This window comes from Drosophila takahashii, chromosome 2L (assembly GCF_030179915.1).
Source record: "Drosophila takahashii strain IR98-3 E-12201 chromosome 2L, DtakHiC1v2, whole genome shotgun sequence".
Classification (NCBI taxonomy): domain Eukaryota; kingdom Metazoa; phylum Arthropoda; class Insecta; order Diptera; family Drosophilidae; genus Drosophila; species Drosophila takahashii.
Window position 1 is genome coordinate 25,787,908 of NC_091678.1, and position 21,644 is coordinate 25,809,551.

At 38.9% G+C, this 21,644-nt stretch overlaps 4 protein-coding genes and 2 long non-coding RNA genes across 13 annotated transcripts in view; 3 read left to right on the top strand and 3 right to left on the bottom strand.

Annotated features, from left to right (window-relative positions):
• The window catches only part of LOC108058056 (uncharacterized), a 59,791-nt gene extending 59,592 nt beyond the window's left edge, over window positions 1-199 (bottom strand). The window contains exon 1 of one of the 2 annotated variants that reach the window (XR_011417469.1): window positions 6-193. This is a non-coding gene — a long non-coding RNA (uncharacterized lncRNA). Of the gene's footprint in view, window positions 1-5 lie in introns of both variants that reach the window. The other variant, XR_011417470.1, reaches the window with a different exon arrangement.
• A 3,054-nt stretch (window positions 200-3,253) lies between these two features.
• Window positions 3,254-4,306, bottom strand: LOC123002884 (uncharacterized). 2 transcript variants are annotated; one of them, XR_011417471.1, is made up of 4 exons: window positions 4,147-4,306; window positions 3,995-4,076; window positions 3,550-3,656; window positions 3,254-3,489 (listed from the first exon to the last, which is right to left on the bottom strand). It is a non-coding gene; the product is annotated as an uncharacterized lncRNA (long non-coding RNA). The 2 variants fall into 2 exon arrangements; XR_006412306.2 differs by having other exon boundaries at window positions 3,254-3,656; window positions 4,147-4,262.
• Window positions 4,307-6,060: 1,754 nt separating this feature from the next.
• On the top strand, window positions 6,061-12,017 carry LOC108060481 (lipase member H-A). 4 transcript variants are annotated; one of them, XM_044393642.2, is made up of 6 exons: window positions 6,061-6,700; window positions 6,889-7,030; window positions 10,778-10,926; window positions 10,996-11,430; window positions 11,645-11,849; window positions 11,910-12,017. In XM_044393642.2, exons 1-6 carry the CDS (start codon window positions 6,655-6,657, stop codon window positions 11,971-11,973), a joined length of 1,041 nt encoding a protein of 346 aa, XP_044249577.1. In that variant the 5' UTR covers window positions 6,061-6,654; the 3' UTR covers window positions 11,974-12,017. The 4 variants fall into 4 exon arrangements, with proteins under 4 accessions (XP_044249577.1, XP_070067502.1, XP_070067503.1 ...); XM_070211401.1 differs by lacking the exons at window positions 6,061-6,700; window positions 6,889-7,030 and adding an exon at window positions 10,505-10,588 and having other exon boundaries at window positions 10,778-10,930; XM_070211402.1 differs by lacking the exons at window positions 6,061-6,700; window positions 6,889-7,030 and adding an exon at window positions 10,658-10,717 and having other exon boundaries at window positions 10,778-10,930.
• A 1,754-nt stretch (window positions 12,018-13,771) lies between these two features.
• LOC108060501 (C-type lectin 37Db-like) lies at window positions 13,772-15,318 on the bottom strand. Of its 2 annotated transcripts, XM_070217088.1 has the most exons (3): window positions 15,197-15,318; window positions 14,284-14,428; window positions 13,772-14,222 (listed from the first exon to the last, which is right to left on the bottom strand). In XM_070217088.1, the coding sequence occupies exons 2-3, from the start codon at window positions 14,404-14,406 to the stop codon at window positions 13,815-13,817; spliced, it is 531 nt and encodes a 176-aa protein (XP_070073189.1). In that variant the 5' UTR covers window positions 14,407-14,428; window positions 15,197-15,318; the 3' UTR covers window positions 13,772-13,814. The 2 variants fall into 2 exon arrangements, with proteins under 2 accessions (XP_070073189.1, XP_017001700.1); XM_017146211.3 differs by lacking the exon at window positions 15,197-15,318 and having other exon boundaries at window positions 14,284-14,662.
• Window positions 15,319-15,389: 71 nt separating this feature from the next.
• LOC108060497 (replication termination factor 2) lies at window positions 15,390-16,817 on the top strand. 2 transcript variants are annotated; one of them, XM_017146206.3, is made up of 3 exons: window positions 15,390-15,501; window positions 15,577-15,805; window positions 15,869-16,817. In XM_017146206.3, exons 2-3 carry the CDS (start codon window positions 15,737-15,739, stop codon window positions 16,679-16,681), a joined length of 882 nt encoding a protein of 293 aa, XP_017001695.2. In that variant the 5' UTR covers window positions 15,390-15,501; window positions 15,577-15,736; the 3' UTR covers window positions 16,682-16,817. The 2 variants fall into 2 exon arrangements, with proteins under 2 accessions (XP_017001695.2, XP_017001696.2); XM_017146207.3 differs by having other exon boundaries at window positions 15,485-15,576; window positions 15,632-15,805.
• Window positions 16,736-18,359, top strand: LOC108060499 (uncharacterized). The gene is made up of 3 exons (XM_017146208.3): window positions 16,736-16,877; window positions 16,928-17,119; window positions 17,681-18,359. The coding sequence occupies exons 1-3, from the start codon at window positions 16,794-16,796 to the stop codon at window positions 18,245-18,247; spliced, it is 843 nt and encodes a 280-aa protein (XP_017001697.2). The 5' UTR covers window positions 16,736-16,793; the 3' UTR covers window positions 18,248-18,359.
• Window positions 18,360-21,644: the final 3,285 nt, after the last annotated feature.

Here is a 21,644-nt window from a genome sequence, read left to right on the forward strand (position 1 = left end):
CTCACCAGAAAACAGAAAAAGAATCGCCTCCCAAGTCCTTTAATAGCGTTTACATTTTTCACTTTTTCACAAACAAAAGGTTTCATACAAACACGTCTTTCACTGCCAAGCGCCCGAAAAATTATGACAAAGTCTAGACAATGCAACTCTTTCTACCCCCACCCTTGCCACTGCAGCGGACGAAAAGTAGCAAAGAAGAAGAAAAAGGGTGGACTTCTCTAAACTCAAATGCGCTCAGCATCAAAATTCACAGAAAAAGGTCCGCCCTAATATACACACACATTCACTTGTTTTGACCTGTCAACCACACACACATACACACATGTATTACATATGTATCCATTAATTGCGTCTTAAAATTTCGTTTGACTCTTCCTTGTTTTTAGGGCAATTTCAGAACATTTGTTTTGCTATTTTGTTCAACGTTTTAGGGCGATTTCGCCCTAAAAAGAAGGAATTACTTTTGGAGTCGACTCATAAAAATTCGCCCTAAAAAACAGGACAAATTAGCCTTTTTGGAAAAACTAACCCTAAAAAATATTTTCCATGGCGATTTTTCGTAACTTTAGGGCTAGCCACCCGTATAATAAGAAAATTTTTCGTAGTTTTAGGGCGACCTCGGTTTTAGGGCGACTTTTCTAGTATTTAGGTAAAAATTTCTATGAGTGTATATCAAAAACCCATGTAAAACTTTTTTGCTGCCTCCAGTTGACTTTAGCCCCGTTTTGCGGTGTTGTAGGCCAACGAGCTCATTACTTTCAATTAGATGCATTAGCCGCAGACCCAACATTGTTTGCTTTCGTTTCGGAAAATCGTTGCCTGCCGGTAGAAACGGCGTTTGATGTCACTTTGGCCCTGAGTTTTCCCGTGTTTTCCGCAACTGAGATTTGTTTCCCTCTCGTGGTCAGAATTAATTGCTACCGCGTTGGCTGCCAACTTTTTTATCTTAGGTGTAGGGAAATAATTTGGGCTGACTTGTAAATTGGTCTCAAAGGTGGGGTTCACTGGCGTGGACTTCATTGACCCCTAAGCTGCATAAAAACAGGCCTACTCTCATCAAATCTACAAGATTACTTAATTTTTGATAGTTTTAACTCTTGAACCAGGAATGTCAGTTATGGCTAATCTATTAAATTTTAAAAGAAATTAAAAACTGTGCCGTGATAACGTTTAACTTTACTTAGATCAATGCCATAACTTTTAGCATCCGTTCAATCTGTTTCCCAATTTATTTCTCTGCTATCTACGACCAAGCTTTTTTAATTATTTTTATTCTTTATTGCTGTGGACAATGCTGGAGCCTGCAGGTGTCTCCATGTGGCAACCAATAGGCGTTTATAGCGATATATAGACAATTGCGAAACCCAATCACATCAGTCAACTATACTATATTACACCCCAACAAATAACTGTGATTAAACGTGTAATTAAAGAAAATGAATATCATAATTATACATAATAATAGTTACCCAAACTTTATCAAAATTACTTTTTTTTTCCAATGTATTTTGAAAGGATATTACAAAAATAACGTGATATTTGGTAGCTTTTTTGGTTTCGAGCTAATCGATTGCATAAATTATAATATCTAGTTACATTTATAATAATTATTACCGAATCTTACTAAATTAGTCAATACTGATCTTTGTGCTAAGATATATTTTAAAATTATAATTATTTAAATTATTAGTTTAAATGAATCAGTTTATTTATTACTGTATTTTTAGTCAAAGATAAGTGAGTTATAATATAAGTGACTTTATTCTTGTTCTTATTTTTGTGTTGATTTCACCGGTTTCGAATATGTTAGTTCTTTTTTTCGGTGCATATGGAAATCGGGGTTTCGGTTACACGCAACTTCTGTGCACACGAGACCGAAATATGAAAACAGCCGACTGGTAGCTCCCCACAAAGCAATGTCACCCAATCCACAGATGGCGCCGGGTCGTTCGTGAGTGTCAATTTTCGGTGATTTTCATTCGTTTTCCATTTTCTTGTGCGGATGCAGCTTTTAAAAGCTCTTGGCTCCGCAGTTTAGCAGTAGGCGATGCGAATGGCTCATTCAATTAGACGCCATCCATTTAACCCGATGTGTCTCGCTCTTCTACGTGATACCAATTTAAATGCAGAATTCATTTGGCCAAAATGTTGACCGGCTTTATCGTACTGCTGTTATCGCTACTTTCCCTGGATTCGCTCACGAACGCGTGTAAGTGGGAAGATCGCGTCGTCGATAAGGATTGTGATACACTCATAGAAATTTTCCGGTAAAATCGCCCTAAAAACAAGGAAAATCGCCCTAAAACGGGGGTCAATGGCGACTAGGCAACAAAATTAGGGCAAATTGCCCTAAAAATACGGGTGAATTTGTCACACATTTAGGGCGATTTTTCGAAGATCTAGGGCGATTTTTCTATTTTCAAAGCTAATTGCCCTAAAAATAGGAAATGAGACCCTTACACTAAAGGCAGTTTCCTTTAAATCCAGGGCGATTTTTCTGGACTTATAGGCGAATTGCCCTGGAAATCGGAAAAAATACCTTTAAACTAAAGGCAGATTTTCATAAATCTAGGGTGTTTTTCTGGATTTTAGGGCAAATTGCCCTAGAAATATGAAAAAATATCCTGAAACTAAAGGCAGATTTTTAAAAATTTAGGGCGTTTTTCTGGATTTATAGGCGAATTGCCCTAAAAAAAGCAAAGTGCTCCCCAAAATTTCCCGGCTTTTTTTATACGATTTCATTATATTTATTTTGTTTTTTTTATATTTTTGTTTGTTGTTATTTACACAATTTCTAATTATATACATTTACATACTTTTCTACTTATTCTTATTGCTAAAAGAATTACATCGATCTTAAAAATAATGTTTTGGCTTAATGTATTTTTTGGTCCTTAGGTTTTGTGCTTCCGCCGGAGGGAATTTTAGGTCTTTTAAGGTTTATTACAATAAGTACTGATTATCAAATTTTACTTCTAATTGAATGCATAGAAATAATATTTTTTTGTTGGAATGAACAGATTGTTTCTTTAAAATAGTTACAGTTTTAAGGTTTTATAATCCTTCAAGAGTTTGGAAAGAGCTTTACCTTTCTTATCAGACTCTAAATGAATTTCATAAAACATTTTTTGGATAAATGTCGTGGTTTAAAACAAAAAATATTTTGAAGCACACATCAATACTTTTCAATAAGGTTGGCATTCTATAAATAAACCTCTGATAGGTAAACTGGAAATTCACCAAGGTCAAAATGGGCTTGTTCCCACGTTGCAGCTGAATGGTTGCAGTTTCGGCTTTCCGGATTAGCAATTTTCCGTCAATGCCTTTAGATGTGTTTGCAGTTCCCCAACAGTAGCCTTCCAAACCAAGAAACGGCTTCGCGGGTCCGCAATGGTGTGCTTCGCGTTCTTGCTCCCGCCGTCCTTTTTTGTCAATGCTGTCGCACCAACACTGAATGGATCGCAAGCCAAATTAAAGTTGATTGTATCTCTATTAAATAAAAACAGTCTATTTATTGAATGAGAAAAGAAAAAGAGAAAAAGCACATACCTTCAGCGTGGCTTTCCAAAGATTTGAGCAGTTTTGTTCCCTTACTTTCGCTTTTAAAAAGTGCGAAAAGTGGTTTGCGGAAGCTGGATCTCAAAGACGTTCTCAATCTAAAACAAGAAATAAAATTGTTAGAAATTAATATAAAAATGCACTACTAACAGTCAGAATTTTCATTTAGCCTGCGATTGCGTTTGCTGCTACTTCTGGAAAAAAAGAAGCAACAAAAGCAAATTTCGGTTACTGACGAAATGACGCAATAGAAATTTGGGGGTTATTTTGGCATATGCACTTGTGAATGCGGTTTGTCCGGTGCATAAATACAGATTTCTGGTAAATATCTGTATACATCTGTATACATGTGTATATTCTGTTGCATCATTTTTTTACCTCAAGCAATTTTTACATATACACATACATATATGTATACTCTTATTAATGTTCTTACTTTGTTCTGCCACACTTCCAAAACTCTACATCTGGACCGCTGCTTCCAGTCAAATCTTTTTAAGTTTCAGCTGCATTTTCCTCTGTTACAGATATGTAAATTCAATTAGTTAGTAATATCCAAATTGCACAATTATATATGTATGTACTCACCAGAAAACAGAGAAAGAATCGCCTCCCAAGTCCTTTAATAGCGTTTACATTTTTCACTTTTTCACAAACACGTCTTTCGCCGCCAAGCGCCCGAAAAATTATGACAAAGTCTAGACAATGCAACTCTTTCTACCCCCACCCTTGCCACTGCAACGGACGAAAAGTAGCAAAGAAGAAGAAAAAGGGTGGACTTCTTTAAAGTCAAATGCGCTCAGCATCAAAATTCATAAAAAAAGGTCCGCCCTAATATACACACACATTCACTTGTTTTGACCTGTCAACCACACACACATACACACATGTATTACATATGTATCCATTAATTGCGTCTTAAAATTTCGTTTGACTCTTCCTTGTTTTTAGGGCAATTTCAGAACATTTTTTTTGCTATTTTGTTCAACGTTTTAAGGCAATTTCGCCCTAAAAATAAGGAATTACTTTTGGAGTCGACTCATGAAAATTCGCCCTAAAAAACAGGGCAAATTGGCCTTTTTGGAAAAACTAACCCTAAAAAATATTTTCCATGGCGATTTTTCGTAACTTTAGGGCTAGCCACCCGTATAATAAGAAAATTTTTTGTAGTTTTAGGGCGACCTCGGTTTTAGGGCGACTTTTCTAGTATTTAGGTAAAAATTTCTATGAGTGTATGTGAACTCAGTTGGTTTCTTTTTTACAGCCCAAAATCATAGAGAGGCACTGCAATTCTTGTTGCGTAATGGAAATTTCGACTTGAATCCTCTTAATTGCCACATTTTATTGTGGGAAACGTGCCCCAAGCGATATATAGATTACCAGCTGTTTACAAGGTAAGTAAAGTGAGAAGTGTAAAAGGGCGTGAGCTAAAAAGCTACCAAATAACGAATTTGGAAGACTAAAAGAAAACTAATTAATGTGAGTAAAAGTATAAAAAAATAGTTTTTTATTCTATTTCTATCCGATCAAAACGAAAATATAATCTGCTCCTGTAAGAAGTTGTTAATTATTTACCAAAATAACTATATCTAAATAAAAGTGACGAATTTAAAACGAAAAAAAATTAAGGATCCACAACTGCTTATAAAGTAATCCCGAATTATTAAAAGCAAGAACCCACTGCGTTTATATTAGGTTGATTTTTAGTTTTACCATTAAAATGGATTTATTTTAAAATATTAATAGCCGAACCACGCAACCCTAGACAAACAATCGAATCTTTCACTTTTATGCACCCAGATTGGCCTGATAAATGGTCGCAGTGGATCCCTGATGTTGGGCCTTTCCTTTTTCTGGCCTTGAACCACCTAAAGGCCATCCAGTCACCGAAAAGATGCAGATCTGATAATATTTCACTATCGCTTGGCTAAAACGAATGACTTAGGAAACAAACCAGGCAATTGTCGTCGGGGATAATAATAAGAATTTGCATTCAATGCGAATGTTATGTAAATAATAAGCAGATGAATTACAAACCGCAGACACCATGAAGAAGGCAACGGCATTGAGTTGGAAAACGAAAACGAAACCGAAAGCACCCATTTCCAACTGAAAACTCATAATCAAAATCAGTGCAGCGTTGCGTGTGCCATGAATTTTCATTTCATAGTCGTCGCCAGGCAGACACAACAGCAACAGCAGCAACAACAGCGGCAATTGCAGCAACAATGGAGGTAAGACAGCAGCAACATTTTATATTAGCCAAAGTCATTCACGTTTCAAGTCAACGTTAAGCAAAGTCAAGGCAACAGGCGGTGGGCCTAGCGATTCTTTGGCCAGTTTTCGCTGTTGCTGCTGCTGCTTTTTCTGCTGTTGCTAATGTTGCTGCTTTTGGTGTTGCTGCTACCGTTGCAATTGCTGCTGCCTCTGCAGGCGACGACTGCATTTTCCTTGGTCGCGCCTTTCGCGCTTGGGCAGCGCATTTGCAGCGCACAGCGCGAATCTGCAAGACGTGCTGCGAACCGCTCGCGGAAAAGATCTAAATTGCTGATTTCAATGCTAAGGATTACGATGAAATCGCTTGACAAAAGCAAATGGATATCAATTAAAAAACCATGTGATCGCAGTGCAAGTTGTCAATTCAAACGGAAAAGCGGAGTGGAATCTGGTTTAAATATGCGAAATATGTGAAAGGCAAATAAAATTAGCCGAGAGGAAAGCCAAAGTCCTCAAGGAAAATAACTCAATAAATAAAAACAAAAGTTTCAAAGCTGTATAATTATTTCGGTGACAAGTCAGTGCACAAAAATCGAAATTTCGCTAAAAAATATTTCGTAACAAAAACTGAGTGATGAATAAATATAAAGAAGTCATAAATTATACTAATGAAAAATAAGTTGTTTGATAAAAAAAAATTTAAACAATTATAAAGTAGAAATGTCATTCATTAAGAACTAATTTCCCTATCAAATGAAAATAACAGAAATTAACCATTCTTTGCCTTAAGTGTATGTGCACTGAATTGTGTCATTAGGAAACAAGTTTATTTTACAAAGAAAATAAAAAAAAGTCACAAACTGTGAAATCCAATTAAAAATGAAACATCTCGTCGTGCTTTGCATATTTTCACTCTTTGCCAAAGGTATATTCCCAAAAGAAGTCCAATAAAATAATTGGACTCGTTCTGAAAAAATTGTATTGATCAAGTTGATAAAAATTGATCTAAAAAATTAAAAATTCTTCTGCTTTCCTGTAAAATTCTTGATCATCGATGCATTTTACCAATAAAAAAGGTCAAAGTATTAAAGACCACAAAAAATACAATTGCAGATGCTCAAACATTGCTTCTAAGCCAAATGGATTGGAAAAATCTGCGCAACAGTGGAGCCTTGGACCTAAATGTACTGCGTTGCTTTTTGCGCGACAAAAACTTTTGTCCCAGTCCACATATCGATCACCGACTGTATGCTCCGTAAGTTTAATTGCGTTCTGCAAGCTTCTCTTTGTAGAACCTGAATTCAAAGGCTCATAAATTTCAAAAATTAGTGTCATCCCCGAGCAATAGCAAGTTGTGTAGGCGCATTATTCTAATAAATTCCTAATAACCCACAAAAAAGACATCGAAACAAATAAATGTTAATTGTATCTCTTGACAGGCAGCTCACACAAAAGTAAAAATAATATTGGGCTGTACTTTTAACTTTGAAATTTGTATCTATAAAATATGTTTAAATATTTACACGCTGTTTCTGTGCTTGTAAAGTCTCTTACACATTTTATCTGAAGTGGGGGCTACAAAGTTTTTTTCGGTCCATTTTCGTTTTAAGAAAGGTTTTTTTCTCAGTGCAGCGATTTTGCCAATTTATGGTGATGATTTGTGCTAGCCGCTGGGCGGGGGAGAAAGTTCCTCAGGTGTTAGGCAACTGGAATTGCTTACTCGGTTAGTGTGTCAACTGCCGAAACACTTGTCGCACTGGACTTGTGCAACCACAAGGATATTGGCTGGCAGAAGCCGAAAAATAAGAGTGCAATTAATGGGCGGGCAACCCGTTTTTCGAAACCAGCCAATGACCCACTATGGATGATATGCTCTCGCCAAAGGAGGCCTGCTTTTTCCACATTGACCGTCAAGCCTGGCCAGCGATGACATCAATTTAAGGCCAATTGGTCAATAAAATGCTTTACAAACGACTCCTTGGTTGTTGTCTTGCCCAACTTGTCTGGGCAAGATCACCCCCACCTCCGAAGATCAGACAAAGTCGCAACTGGTGAGGTCCATTTTGGGAAAGCAGTCGGGTAATTGCTGTGGTAACATTAAACGGCGGATGGGATTACATGATGGCCAGCGCTCGAGAGACTGCTGATTGATGGTTGTATAACAGCAAAAAATAAACGGACTGACACCTCCGTTCTTAGAAATCAAACGAGATGCTTGCCAATATTTATCTTGGTGAAGACTAATGGGGAGAATTCTAAGAGCAAATGCTGATAACTGTTCTGCTTTTATTTTCTGTTTTTCTTTTTTGTTATTATTAATTGTTCTGGTTTATAAATTACTGAGCTACTCACAACGACTTTTCTGGCAGATTTATTACACATTTCTTCGACGAGTTATTGATTACACTAGTTTACAGCCAAAATGCTCCCCAGTAATTTATGGAAAATTCTGTTAGTGCTGGAGCCCTAGATCACGAAAATTCCACATTAGGGTGAGTCGATTTGGGACCCCAAAAATCGTATGGGGGGAATGTAATTTTTAAAGGATTCTAAGCCATATTGGCGAACATACTTATGGTCTAAAATGACGTTTTTTTTGAGAAAAATATCATAGCAGTCAGCACAGATATATTACTGAATTATCAATGTCAAATTTTTATTTCTGAGCTGACTACTGTGATATTTTCCTCAAAAAAAGCTGCATTTTTCATTCGCGTTTAAGTTTTATCCCAGGCGGCATCATGTAAACCAAAACGAGTGGTTTCCAATTTTTGTAAATTAACATCTTAAGATTATACTAAAAAAGTTATAGTTCGTAATCGTCATAGAAACGAACAGACGGACAGACAGACAGACGGACAAACGGACATGACTAGATGGACTCGGCTATTGATGCTATTCAAGAATATAAATACTTTATGTGGTCGGAAACGTCTCCTTCACAGCGTTGCAAACTTTTGACTTAAATTATAATACCCTCTGCAAGGGAATAAAAAAAGACATTCCCAGGTTTTTTTAGTTAATAACCGAAATTTAAAAACAAAATGAAAATCAAATCATTCTTGGCGGAGATACAGTGAACACCGCAAAAACGCCATTTTTTAACAGTGTTCAAGCAATCGCTTTGCCACCAAAATATTAGCCGATGGTATGGGCTATAAAAATTAGTGGATATTATTTAAATGACACTTAATAATACTCAAAAGGTTTGAGTTAAGTCCATCCAACCAGTTTTTATAAAAAAAATCGCAAAGTTTGTTTGATTTTTTTTATGCCAAAGACCCTACAGCCCTTAAATTTCTAAAAGCAATTAATTTCCACCCAAACTGAATCACGCCATCCGTTGGCGAAGGGCAATCCTCCTCCGGATCAGCATTGTCGGGCTCATGAGGGACCCACTTCAAGTAGGGTACCTTTTCACCATTCTTGGGCAACACAAATGTCCGCCGCTTAGCCAAGCAATTAATTTCCACCCAAACTGAATCACGCCATCCGTTGGCGAAGGGCAATCCCAAATTGATAAGGTGGGCGGTCGTGAGGATCTTGTCCCGTTCGTCGTCAAAGACCAAAAGATCGGCCCCAAGACTCCGACATGTTAGCTCGGCCCCAAACCAATTTAGATTAATATTCCTTACGTACTCGAGTATTTAGAATTATTGCTTTCTGATTGACCCCTACCTTGTTTGAAGACACATAGAGGCACTTGTTGCCCACAAGCACAAATTGCGACGGACAATTAGTAGCGTTAAGGCCCAGAGCCAAAGTGAAGAGGACGCAAGCAAAGAGCACTTGATTGGCCATGTTCTGGCTTCTGATTGTTTGCCGCACGAGAGGTTTTTCCGGTTTTATAGCCACATGAAATGCCGATCGCTCCCGTTAAACAAAACAGCACACCAACGATAAATTCAAGCCATTATCGCCATTAAGTACCGGCCATATCAGAAGACTATCGTTAAGACAATAATAACACTGAGTAACACCAAAAAGGTTCCCTTTGGAATTCAAAACAGTTTATTAGAATTAGAGACCTGCACGATACGATGCCGATGCCGATTCCACGAGTAAAAGTAATCAAGTTGGCGATGCCACGATTATTTTTTGTAATCATGTAATCGTGTCAAACGATGCCGAGTATACTCGGCATCGTAGAATCGTACGAGTAGCATCGTAGCATCGCCAACAAATTTCAAATTTGACATTTAAAAATAAATTTCAATAAAATTTCCTCTTCTTCTAAAGAATTCGCGGGTACATTTTTTTTAGAATTCGTGAATAGAAAAACCTAGTTAAAGACAACAAATCCATACGTGTTTTGGACATGGTCCTTTATTGGTTCTTCTTCTTCCAAAGAATTCGCGGTCTCATTTTGGTTAAGATTTCGTGTATGTCGGGTTCAAAGACGGTAAAAAACAAAAAAAAATTCTCTTGTGCCAAAGAATTCGCGGTCTCATATTGTCAAAGAGTTAATCTATGGTCATAAGTAGATAAGACTAACATTGTGAAATCTTGGTTATATTGGTTCCTCTTGTTGATTTTGGTTGATTTTGTTTAATAAAAAACACGAGTCAGATATGAGTAAAACGATGCCGATGCCTACGATTCTACGATGCCACGATTCCAGATTTGACAGTTGGAATCGGCATCGCCGAGTAGTAATCGAGTATATTTTTACTCACTCGTGCAGGTCTCTAATTAGAATGTAAGGAAAGTCCTTCGTCGAAAGAATGATATTTCATTGTACAAAATCTCGGCTAAAAAAATATATAAATATATAAAAGTAAAATATATATTTTTGTAATGCTGAGAACAAAAGGTATAATTTTTAGGGCAATACAGTTAAATGACAAGAAAACTTCCTGGTTTTATGTTTCTAAAAAAAATCGTATCTTTAATCCTATTTTTTTTATATGCGTATAAATAGAATTGCAATCTATTCTTTTTTGTACGCCGTCGTATAAATTGATGATAAGGTTATGTTGAAATCTGATTACGTTCTTTTCAGCAATGGACCGCGACGAGGAATTGCATTAAATGTGAAGAACCCACTGACTTTATACAAAGGTGGTTTCAGCAAGAGCCGCGAAACCGTTTTTATTATTCACGGATTCAATGGGACGGCCATCGACATTCACCTCCAATTTCTACGGGATGGTAGGTACAGAGGATATGTTTTTAGTTTTAGAACCCTATGAAATGTGTATTTATGTGGTCCCATCTCAGCATATTTATCGCGCGACTTTAACGTCATCACCGTGGACTGGCGACCCCTGACCCGCTATCCGTGTTACCTCCACTCGCTCATCAACACCAGGCTTACGGCGCAGTGCACCGCCCAGATCTACGCCTTCCTGACCCACTACGGAGCGGCTCGTGAGCGGATCACCTGCGTCGGCCATTCGTTGGGCGCCCACATCTGCGGCATGATCAGCAACCATCTGACGCGAAAGCAGTACCGCATCATTGGTTTGGATCCCGCCCGGCCGTTAATAGAGCGCAAGAAGAGCAACACCTTCCGGCTTTCGATCGACGACGCCAACGTCATCCAGGTGATCCACACCAATGCAGGATTCCTGGGCCAGGAGGACAACACCGGGCACCTTAACTACTGCGTCAACGGAGGACGCATCCAGCCCTTCTGCAAGGGAAATCCCATCAGTAAGAACTAAAGTGGAGAAATCTCAACTAGACTAAATGCATCTCAATGTCACTTTGATGTTCTGATATCTGAAAAAAAAACACTTAAAATATATCACATTTTACAATTATTGATACAAATATTTTTAAAAATAATATTTTAACTTAATAGTCGTTAAATTGTTGGTTTCTATAATTTCTAAAAACTAATAATGTAATGTTTCTTTCTTAATAGGAAGGTCACGTTGCTCTCATTTTCTGAGCATCTGCTACTTGGCCACGGCCACTTTTAAGCACAAGAAGTTCATGGGGGTTCCTTGTCCTAACGGTTGCCTGAATCTCAGTGGTTCCAAGAGACTGCCCGTTAGCGGAAAAGTAAATCCCTTCGAGTTCGCCTCGCTGCTGAGGGAGTACCACATAGGCAACGACGCTCCCGATGAGTAAGTTTTCCTAAAAAACGTAAATTCAACTATTTCTGAGCCGAAATCCTTAAATTTCAGCGCCCGAGGATGCATTTGCATAGATGTGCCGTATGCCAAGCACTGCCCCTTTACGGACGCGTAGCAGCTGGTCTTCAGTAGGTCGTAATTCTCTAATAGAACTGTTGATAATAAATTCAAGAAAAACGATTTATTGTGTCCCTCACTAGAAAGCTTGGCAATACTCTGGCTTACGGTCCTCACCCTTGAATTTCGCGAAAAAATTATCCTCGACTGACAGCGAAATCTTTGGCGAACGAAAGACCGAAGCTTTTTAGGTATTCGATTATGAGAAATTTGTCCTGTTTATTGTCTACCGCTATAAGTTCGCCCCCCAGTTTTAGACAGCTACGATCGGCAACGTGCCAGTTTACCAGATAATGAACTATATCATTAAATTAGTATAGCTTTTGTAATCAAACATTATTTAACTCCCTTTCGTAACGACACGTGGTAGCATTTGTAGACAACTTGAGTAAACGGTGACTTACAGATCTTTACATTTATACACAAAGCAAGGGCTACAAATAAAAAGCTGGCCATGGTTTCATCTTGAGTTCAATTGCCATATTGCCGTTTAAGGGTATAGATCGGCTTTTATATTCAATGAATTGAGCAGACACTTCAAGCTGAGATATGCAAACATCAATAAGTGTATTGATATTTGCTTATCCCTGCTTTAATAAAGCTCCCAGCGAATGTGTTTCTTTTTTGATCGAGTTGAATAATTAGCACCTCCTTAATTTCGTTAAACTGAATTCCTTCTGGTTTTCGTGGACTTTTGAAAAATGTACAGCGCGGAATTAAGAAAGTCAGCTGAAGAACTTATGCTAAGTTTCAGTGCCCATTCGAATCCTGTGAAGTATTCTCTTAAGAAGCGTCCTCGCCCGCCTCGTATGAGTCTAGACCCGATACTCGCAGATACTCCGATACTCCGTCCGTCCATCCGCCTGTCCGCCTATCTGTCTGTCCTTATAAACGCTGAAATTATAAAAGCTAGAAGCTCGTGATAAAGCATGCTGATTATAGGGGTTTCTGCGCAGCGCAAGTTTATTTCATCAGGATCCCACGCCCAATATAACGCCAACAAACTGCGAACCGCACCCACAGTTTAGATGCTACAATGATAATTATACCCGTTACTCGTAGAGTAAAGGGGTATATTGTATTCGTGCAAAAGTATGTAACAGCTAGAAGGAAGCGTTTCCGACCCCATAAAGTATATATATTCTTGATCAGGGTCACTAGCCGAGTCGATCTAGCCATGTCCGTCTGTCCGTCTGTATGAACGCTGAGATCTCAGAAACTACAAAAGCTAGAAAATTGAGATTTCCAACACATCTTCTTTGGCTTCCTACGAAGAGCAAGTTTATTTCAGCCGAGCGCCACGACCCTTCTAACGCCCATAATCGCCCACTAATGATTTTAAAATGTGTCTGGCGCCCACATCTTTAAAGATTTCCGAGAAGTATAAATACAATTTTGTTGTGTATACTTATACCTATCGAAATGTAGAAGACATTTTTCAAATCGGACCATTCATAAAAAAGTTATACGCAATCAAAATTGTTTACATATCTATCTCCCTCGCACTCCCTTTAGCTGAGTGACGGGTATTAGAAAGTCGGCACACCAACCCGACTATAGCGTTCTCTCTTGTTTTAACTTAAATGTGTTTGTTTCGTCAATGCCTTCCGCTTAGCGGCGGAAATTGTATTTTAAAGTGGGTAAATAGAGTAAGCGTTAGCGTTTTAGTGATACAACTACAGCGGACAAGAAAAAGTCAAAACTTTAATACAATTTAATCAAATTGGAAATAAAGCAGCCTGAATCTCACAGTATCCAAAAGACTCCCCGTTAGCGGAAAAATAAAACCCTTGCAGTTCTTTAGATCGGTCTATCGAAATATACTATTTATTATATTTTTTACAAAAGGGCCTCTAAGAAGAGCTCGCGCTTCAGGCATAAATACTCCTCGGCAAAATCCTTTTGACAAACCACTGGAAACTCGATTTTGCACTCTATATCGTGATACCCGTAGGCCCCATTATAGTTGGCAAAAGCCACACAATCTTCTTCAGGAGTAGAGTTGTCTGGTTGATAGGGTACCCAGTCGATGAATGTCACATTGTCTCCATTTTTTGACAACTTGAAGTTCCGACGGTTTCCTAGACAATTGATTCCAGCCCAAACGGAATCATGCCATGTTTTGGTAAAAGATAGTCCCAAGCTCTTCAGATATTCGGTTGTGAGAAGTTTGTCCTCTTGATTGTCTAGCACCATTAGTTCGCCTCCCAGTTTTCGACAGCTACGATCAGCAACGTGCCAGTTAACCTGAAAATTAATTTGTTTATTAGGCTAGTATAGCTTTTGTAATGAAACATTTTTTAAATACCTTTTGTAAAGACACGTGGTAGCATTTGTTGCCAACTTGTGTAAACGGCGACGGACATATCTTTGCATTTACACCCAAAGCGAGGGCCAAAAGAACGCAAATGATGAGAGGTTGGGTAGCCATGGTTTCTTCTCAAGCTTAGTTGCTACATTGCCGTTAAAAGATATGGATATGCTTTTATATTCACTGAATTGAGCAGATGCTTTAAGCAGTTGTGCACACTTAAACACTAATAAAGATATTAAACATAAACCAAAGCTCCTCGTAATAAATAAAAAAGGTAGTGACAATCGCACTGTAATTTCAAAAAATCTTTAAAAATTTGTTCCTCTATGTGTAAAATAACATCCTTTTTTGTTATTCGCTATACGCATTATGCTGGAACAAAAACAAATTTTAAAAAGGTCACTTGGAAAAAATTCATGATTTTGTCATAAATCCGAAGTCTAAATATTCGTCATTAAAATGTAGTATGTTATAAAAATCCCTGCTAATTGGCTTTCAAGGATTGAACTTTGAATCCTCTCAATTGAAAAAGAAGTTTATTTATTATTTAAAATTTGGTATTCAAAAAGTATGCTACAAAAGACCCTGGCTTCTATTTAAGAAATTTAAATAATCCATTTTCAGAAAATAATAAAACCGTGGGCGGATCGACAGGAAGGCATTCAAAAAGTATGCAATAAAAAAATTGATTTAATACCCCTCCCACAACCAAATTCTGGAAATGATATGTAAAACAAAATAATTTCCGCCCAAACTTAAGGTGTTTCCCACTTTCAATCAAACATTTTAAAATTGAAAAAATTGTCGTACTCTCGGTGGACTTCGTCACTAAGATGACTTTATCTAAGGCAAATATAGCTAAGTATACAGCATAAGTTTATAGATATCTTCAACTAATTTGACTTACCTTTCTTATCAGTAAATTAACTTAAGAGTATAAATACAGATATAGTTATTAATGTGGGTAAATACCAAACTGTTTTTCGTTTTCGCGTGCTTATATGTACATAATGATAAGGGTCTTCTACACTGAAAACCAAAATCAGAAATATTTGCACTAAAAATTTGAATACCAACAAAAAAAATGTTAAACTGTCACCCTGTAAAAAAGGCTTGCTCCAAAAAGTAAGAAACCATCGATGACAATATATCGATATTCGAGAGCATTGTTTTAATCGAAACAGCGTGTGCTTCCATCTCTATGACCAAGAGGTAAATAAATAAAAATTGTGGCCTGTTTTGTAAATTGCTGATTAAATTGAGTTTCCCATCTGTAACCGATTTCAGGTTGTGGAATTAAGACAAGAAAGAATATTATTATACAGATTTATTACTTATTTAGCCTACGGCTAGCTTGAAAATCACTGAATAACTTCGGTTTGGCGTTGTAATTTGCTGACAACAAAGGATTCGCCTAGAAGTTTTCTTATCCTGAAATCGTATTACAATGGGTTGCGATGGCGGAACTATTCCCCGGCGTGATGAGCTGGTGCGCGTCAAGCAAAAGCCGGAACAGGTAAGGGAGTCCCATTGGAGCACCTCCTGGCCAGACTAACTGCCATCGATTCGATCCTTCCAGAAAGACAAGGATGCGGAGCGGGAGTTCCGCTGGCGCCACTGCACGCTGACCCAGCAGCGCCTCCAGGAGCCGATCGCCATGTGCGGCATGGGCAGGCTCTACTCCAAGCAGAGCGTCATCGAGCGCCTCCTGGAGAAGGAACCGATGCCGGAGACGGCGGCGCACGTGAAGAGCATGAAGGACATCCGCCAGCTGAATCCCACGCCCAATCCCGCCTTCTTGGAGGAGGACAAGTCCAATGGGCTGCTGGACACGCGCCATGCTCCGTACATCTGCAAGCTGATTGGGCTGGAGATGTCCGGCAAGTTCCGATTCGTGGCCCTGTGGAGCTGCGGCTGCGTGGTTTCCGAGCGGGCCCTAAAGCAGATCAAGGGGAGCGCGGCCAGCACTTGTCCGCTGTGCCAGGCTCCCTACAGCGTCGAGGACGTGGTGGTGCTCAATGGCAGCGACGAGGATCTGGAGCTGATGCGGGTCAAGATGGAAATGCGGGCATCCAAGCGCAAGGCCTCCAAGAAGGAAAAGAAGGGGGCCAAGAAGGTGGAGGTCAAAGCTGAGCCCGAAGCGGAGGCCCAGGAGCCAGTGGCATTGGAGAAGCCCACCAGCAGCTCGAAAGTGAAGGCGGTGGCCCCGATCAAACGACTCGGCGCCGTGAATGCCATGCAGGATCCCGAGATGAAGCGACTCAAGAGCGACTTCAGTGTGGCCAAGGATCCCAAGGCCAGCGACGTCTACAAATCGCTGTTCACGTCCCACAAGACCGAGAAGGACCAGGAGCGCGCCCACTGGGTCACCTACAATCCGTTCTACAATTAGTCTAGCACCTAGAAATAGTTTAAGTTTGCCGTGTCCCATCAGTCACTTGGGGACTTGGCCGTAGCTTGATCCTGTAAACCAGACACACAGTTCAAAAGAAATACAGTCGACAATGTATCGTTCAGCCTACCAGAAAGGCTTCCTCACCGTGCTCTACAGCGTGGGCAGCTCGCCCCTGAACAACTGGTCCTCCTACGTGAGTATCTCGAGTGCCATTCTGCAGATCTATAATTGTTTCTTGGACAGACCAAGAACGGGTACATCAAGCGCATCTACGATGAGGACATCAAGTCGCTGGTGCTCGAGATAATGGGCTCCAATGTGTCCACCACCTTCATTCACTGTCCCAGCGAATGCAAGGAGCAGCTGGGCATCAAGCTGCCCTTCCTGGTGCTGCTGATAAAGAACATGCACAAGTACTTTTGCTTCGAGGTTAAGGTTAGTTAGGGGGTTTTCAATAGCGTTGGGTAAAAACAGCTCATTTGGGTGAACATGTTCACTTGCTCTTTTTTTCCCAATGAGTCAACTCACTTAGTTTTGATCACTTGTTCCCTTGTTCTGTCCTTAACTTTTTCACTGACTCTGAGAAAATAGCTTATTGTCTGTAAAATCGTATGCAAAATGCATCCTAAAAGTAAAAAAAAATACTTTTTGTGCCAAAAACAGCAAGAGCAACTGAGCATGTGAACTAAAAAGATTTAATAAGAGAGCCAAACTGAACAAGTGAACAAAAAAGAGCAAGTAAGAGAGCCAAACTGAACAAGTGAACAAAAAAGAGCAAGTAAGAGAGCCAAACTGAACAAGTGAACAAAAAGGAGCAAGTGAGCAAAAATGAACAAGTGAACAATAAAGAACAGGTTCGAAGGACCATGTTCAGTGAACATTGTTCACTCACTCTGTTTAGTGAGCAACTCCTTTTTGTTCACTCACTCATGAGCAACCCAACACTAGTTTTTAAACAAATCAAACAAGGGATCCAATAATGTTAACGGCCTCCAGATTCAAGACGACCAGCGCTTCATGCGCCGCTTCCGGGTGTCCAATTTCCAGAGCAAGACCTCCGTGAAGCCCTTCTGCACGGCCATGCCGATGGGCATGTCGCCGGGCTGGAATCAGATCCAGTTCAACCTGGCCGACTTCACGCGCCGTGCCTACGGCTCCAACTACCTGGAGACGGTGTCCCTGCAGCTGCACGCCAACGTTCGCATCCGGCGCATCTACTTCGCCGACAAGCTCTACACGGAGGCGGAGCTGCCCAACGACTACCGTCTGATGGGCAAGCCCAAGGACCTCAAGAAGCCGGAGAAGCAGTTCAAGGTGCAGGCCAGCGCCCGTCCTCCGTCTCCGTTGAACACGGGTCGCGGGGAGAAGGGTCCTGCCAAGGAGATTGAGCCCGATGGACCCACCACAGATGCGCTCAGTGAGCCGGAGCCTTTGCTGCAGAAGTCTCCCTCGCCGCCGGTTCTCCAGAAGGCGCCTTCGCCACCAGTATCCGCTCCTCCAGAGCCCGCCGGCCCCGAAGAGCCAGCTCCCCAAACGGAGGCCACCGAAGAGGCCTACTACTAAGTTGTTTTTCCTATTTATTGTTACTTTTCATTCAAATGACACGCGACTGGGAGGGGGAGTACATCTTTTAAATTTCCAGTCATAGACGAGTCTTGAGCTACCCTCATCGAAATTGTTCTCTTTTTACTCGGAACTTTACTGCCTGGGAATTTAAACCATCAGGGTTCGGAATTTGACACACATGTTAAAAACATGAAAAATTGTCAAAGTTGTTGACATGTGTGTCAAATACACAAGTGTAAAATGTGAAAAATAATTGTTAACACACACAGCCGACTTGTGTTTTCAACACCATGTTTTTATACCCTTGCAGAGGGTATTATAATTTTGGTCAGAAGTTGGTAACGCAGTGAAGGAGACGTTTCCGACCCCATAAAGTATATATATTCTTGATCAGGACCAACAGGGGAGTCGATATAGCCATGTCCGTCGATTTAAAACTTTCGATTTAAAACTTTTACAGTCGTCCTAAAACACGTGTACGCAGATCAAGTTTGAAAGCCGACCCGACCGGACGTCTATATCCTATAGCTCCCATGGGAACAAGCTCCCATGAACAATTTTAAATTTTTAACTTCCAATTATAGAATATTTTGTTGTTTATTAATTCATGTTGCTATTCTATTCAAGTTTTCATTCGTGAAATCTGCAAGGCTTGCCGAAGTTAGCTTCCGTCCTCGTTTTGACTTCAAAAGTGTGCGAATCAAAAAAACTGTAACTGTTCGTATAACTGTTAACATTTTATAGAATTTTTTACTCCTTCAAATATAAAACAAAAGAGAGACTCGTTGACTCACCCTCTAACAAGTTCAATTTTTTTGATAGGCACATCTTCGGGAAAACAAAATCCATTACAGTTTTTACGTTTATCAATGCACAAATCTAACCGTATTTGTTCGGTGCTTATTGCTTATTGATTTCTTTGGTACTTATTTTAAAACGGACTATATTGTCGCTGAAAAAAATATTCTTTTTTTAAAGTAGGACATTTTTTACCCCTCAAAATTTTTTAATTCAATAGATATTTAAAAAAATTATCCGTAACCAAAAACATATAAATTTCTTATAAAATAGACACATTATATTAGTAACGGTAGGCAGAAACAATTTACTTACATAGGGGAGAGTGGGGTAATTTCGTCACAGGGGCAATTTCGTCACCTGCAATATCTCGGAATCCATAAGTCTTAAAAATATATAATTTTTTTTGTTTTAGCCCCTCAAGACGGCATGACACAACCAATGCATTTTTTTGCACAGAAGGCCAAGATAATAAAGCTATAATATTAAATGTGTTTTAACAGTTCAAAAGCTACATTTAGTTCTCGACAAAATTTTTTCTGTATGCCACAATTCAAAAGGAATAAGATACACGATTTTTTATCACTATGGACGGCAGTCCATGTAGTGACGAAGCGCACCAGGAGAGTGTGCGAAGGCGACTACTATTATATAGCCGCAAAATTGAAAATCGGCAGTGATAGTCCGATCGTAATGAGTAATACACCAATCGAAAGGTATTGCAAAAACTTAAAGGATTGCATACCAAGACTTTAAGAAAATCAATTGGCTTGGGAGAGAGAGCGGTGAAAGTGAAAAATTGAAAATTTCGAAATTTGGAGCTGTTGGGGCCGGTGGGGATAAATGCCCCCTCGCTATGTTTTATTTGTATTCCTCTTGAAAATACCCGTCGAATGAGGGATCATTTGTCAAAATCCGACTCTCCGTTCAAAAGTTATAGCCAAAATAAGATTTTCTTCTTCTTCCCAAAATGAAAATTAATTTCTGTTTGTCAGTTTGTCCACTTGTCCAAAATATGTTTTTTAAGTTCTGAAAATTTGATATGACGTTCATCACATCGATATAAAAAACTTTTGTTCTACCACTTTTGGAAAAACCCGCTAGTTTAGCGGGAAAACAGCTATAAATAGCTAAAATTCGGAAAGCCGTAACTTCTATACTACTAAAGCTACAGGCTTGTGCTGCATCTCGTTTGAAAGGTATTTTTAAATGCTATAAACGCCTTCTATATGCAATTTGTGTAAATGTAATAATTAAAAAAATATGAACAAAAGACAATTTTTTAAAACTTTTTTTTTAGCTTTTTTTTATTTTTCTCAAAAACGGCTCTAACGATTTTCTTTAAAACCTTAAACTGTATAGCCCTTGAGATTCCTTAAATTTTGGTATATAACACATTACTGTAAAAAGTCACGTTTAAAAGTTATTTTTATACGAAAATAGCCACTTTTGCCAGCTCGAACAATTAACGCTCCCTGAGTATTGAATTTTGCGGGAGGGTATCCGAACTGTATTTTAGGGTCATGGAATCAGTAAATTTGCACTTAAGAGTTCCATATAGGAATCTTTTGTTCTACGACTTTTGGAAAAAGCCGCTACTTTAGCGGGAAAATAGCTAAAAATGGCTAAATTTCGTTAGTTTTTAAGTTCTACACTACTAAAGGTACAGACATGTGCTATACCTCGTTTAAAAGGTATTTTGAAATACTTCAACGCCTTTTTAACTTAATTCGTTAAAATACAATAGTTTAAAAATTATGATTTATGACCAATTTAAATTTAAATGTTTATATTAGCACCTATGAGAGCAAAAGTAAACAAACAAAAACTTCTGATATCAAATAAAAACACCTCTTAACGAGGTAAAAAACTAGTGACGATCGCACCTTCAACGTACAAAAGTTCTGATATCAACTTTTGTGACGAAAAATAATTTTAGATGCGACTAAATAAGTACGCTACCTAAAATTTATTCATTCGGCACGCTAAAACAGAAAAACATTCGTGTAGATATTAAATATTTGCTACAGCGGGCCGAACGAGTAAATTTTAGGTAGCGTACTTATTTAGTCGCATCTAAAATCATTTTTCGTCACAAAAGTTGATATCAGAACTTTTGTACGTTGAAGGTGCGATCGTCACTAGTTTTTTACCTCGTTAAGAGGTGTTTTTATTTGATATAATACACAGTGCTATAATGTGCATTTCTGCGTTAGTGATTTTTAACTTCGCGCCTAATTTCGGAAGAAAAATAATTATTTCTAAAAAAGTACTGTCTGGGGAAATTTCGCCACCCTATGCTTAGGGTAAATTCGCACCTATTTTAAATACATATTTTTTTATTTGACGAGCTGGCTAACGAACAGACTACCAGCAGCAGCAACAAATATAGGACGTCAACAAAAATGGTACGCTTGATCAGTGTAGCATACTTACAGGCGTAAAGTTCCCTACATTATTCAGGTGACGAAATTGCCCGGTGGTGTGGCGATTTAACCCCCTGTGTGGCGAGATTGCCCCAGTATATTTGTTTTACTTTTTAATTTTTTATAAATCACCAAGGTAATTAAAAAAATAGGGGAATGTCACATTTTAA

Excerpts from the sequence above, each read along its gene's own strand:
- LOC108060481 (XM_044393642.2), top strand. The coding sequence starts at position 6,655 with ATGAAACATCTCGTCGTGCTTTGCATATTTTCACTCTTTGCCAAAG. Across the intron at positions 6,701-6,888 it reads ATTTTCACTCTTTGCCAAAG|ATGCTCAAACATTGCTTCTA; the intron begins GTATATTCCCAA and ends ATACAATTGCAG. Across the intron at positions 11,431-11,644 it reads CTGCAAGGGAAATCCCATCA|GAAGGTCACGTTGCTCTCAT; the intron begins GTAAGAACTAAA and ends CTTTCTTAATAG.
- LOC108060501 (XM_070217088.1), bottom strand. The coding sequence starts at position 14,406 with ATGGCTACCCAACCTCTCATCATTTGCGTTCTTTTGGCCCTCGCTTTG. Across the intron at positions 14,223-14,283 it reads ACCACGTGTCTTTACAAAAG|GTTAACTGGCACGTTGCTGA; the intron begins GTATTTAAAAAA and ends ATTAATTTTCAG.
- LOC108060497 (XM_017146206.3), top strand. The coding sequence starts at position 15,737 with ATGGGTTGCGATGGCGGAACTATTCCCCGGCGTGATGAGCTGGTGCGC. Across the intron at positions 15,806-15,868 it reads TCAAGCAAAAGCCGGAACAG|AAAGACAAGGATGCGGAGCG; the intron begins GTAAGGGAGTCC and ends CGATCCTTCCAG.
- LOC108060499 (XM_017146208.3), top strand. The coding sequence starts at position 16,794 with ATGTATCGTTCAGCCTACCAGAAAGGCTTCCTCACCGTGCTCTACAGC. Across the intron at positions 16,878-16,927 it reads TGAACAACTGGTCCTCCTAC|ACCAAGAACGGGTACATCAA; the intron begins GTGAGTATCTCG and ends TTTCTTGGACAG. Across the intron at positions 17,120-17,680 it reads ACTTTTGCTTCGAGGTTAAG|ATTCAAGACGACCAGCGCTT; the intron begins GTTAGTTAGGGG and ends AACGGCCTCCAG.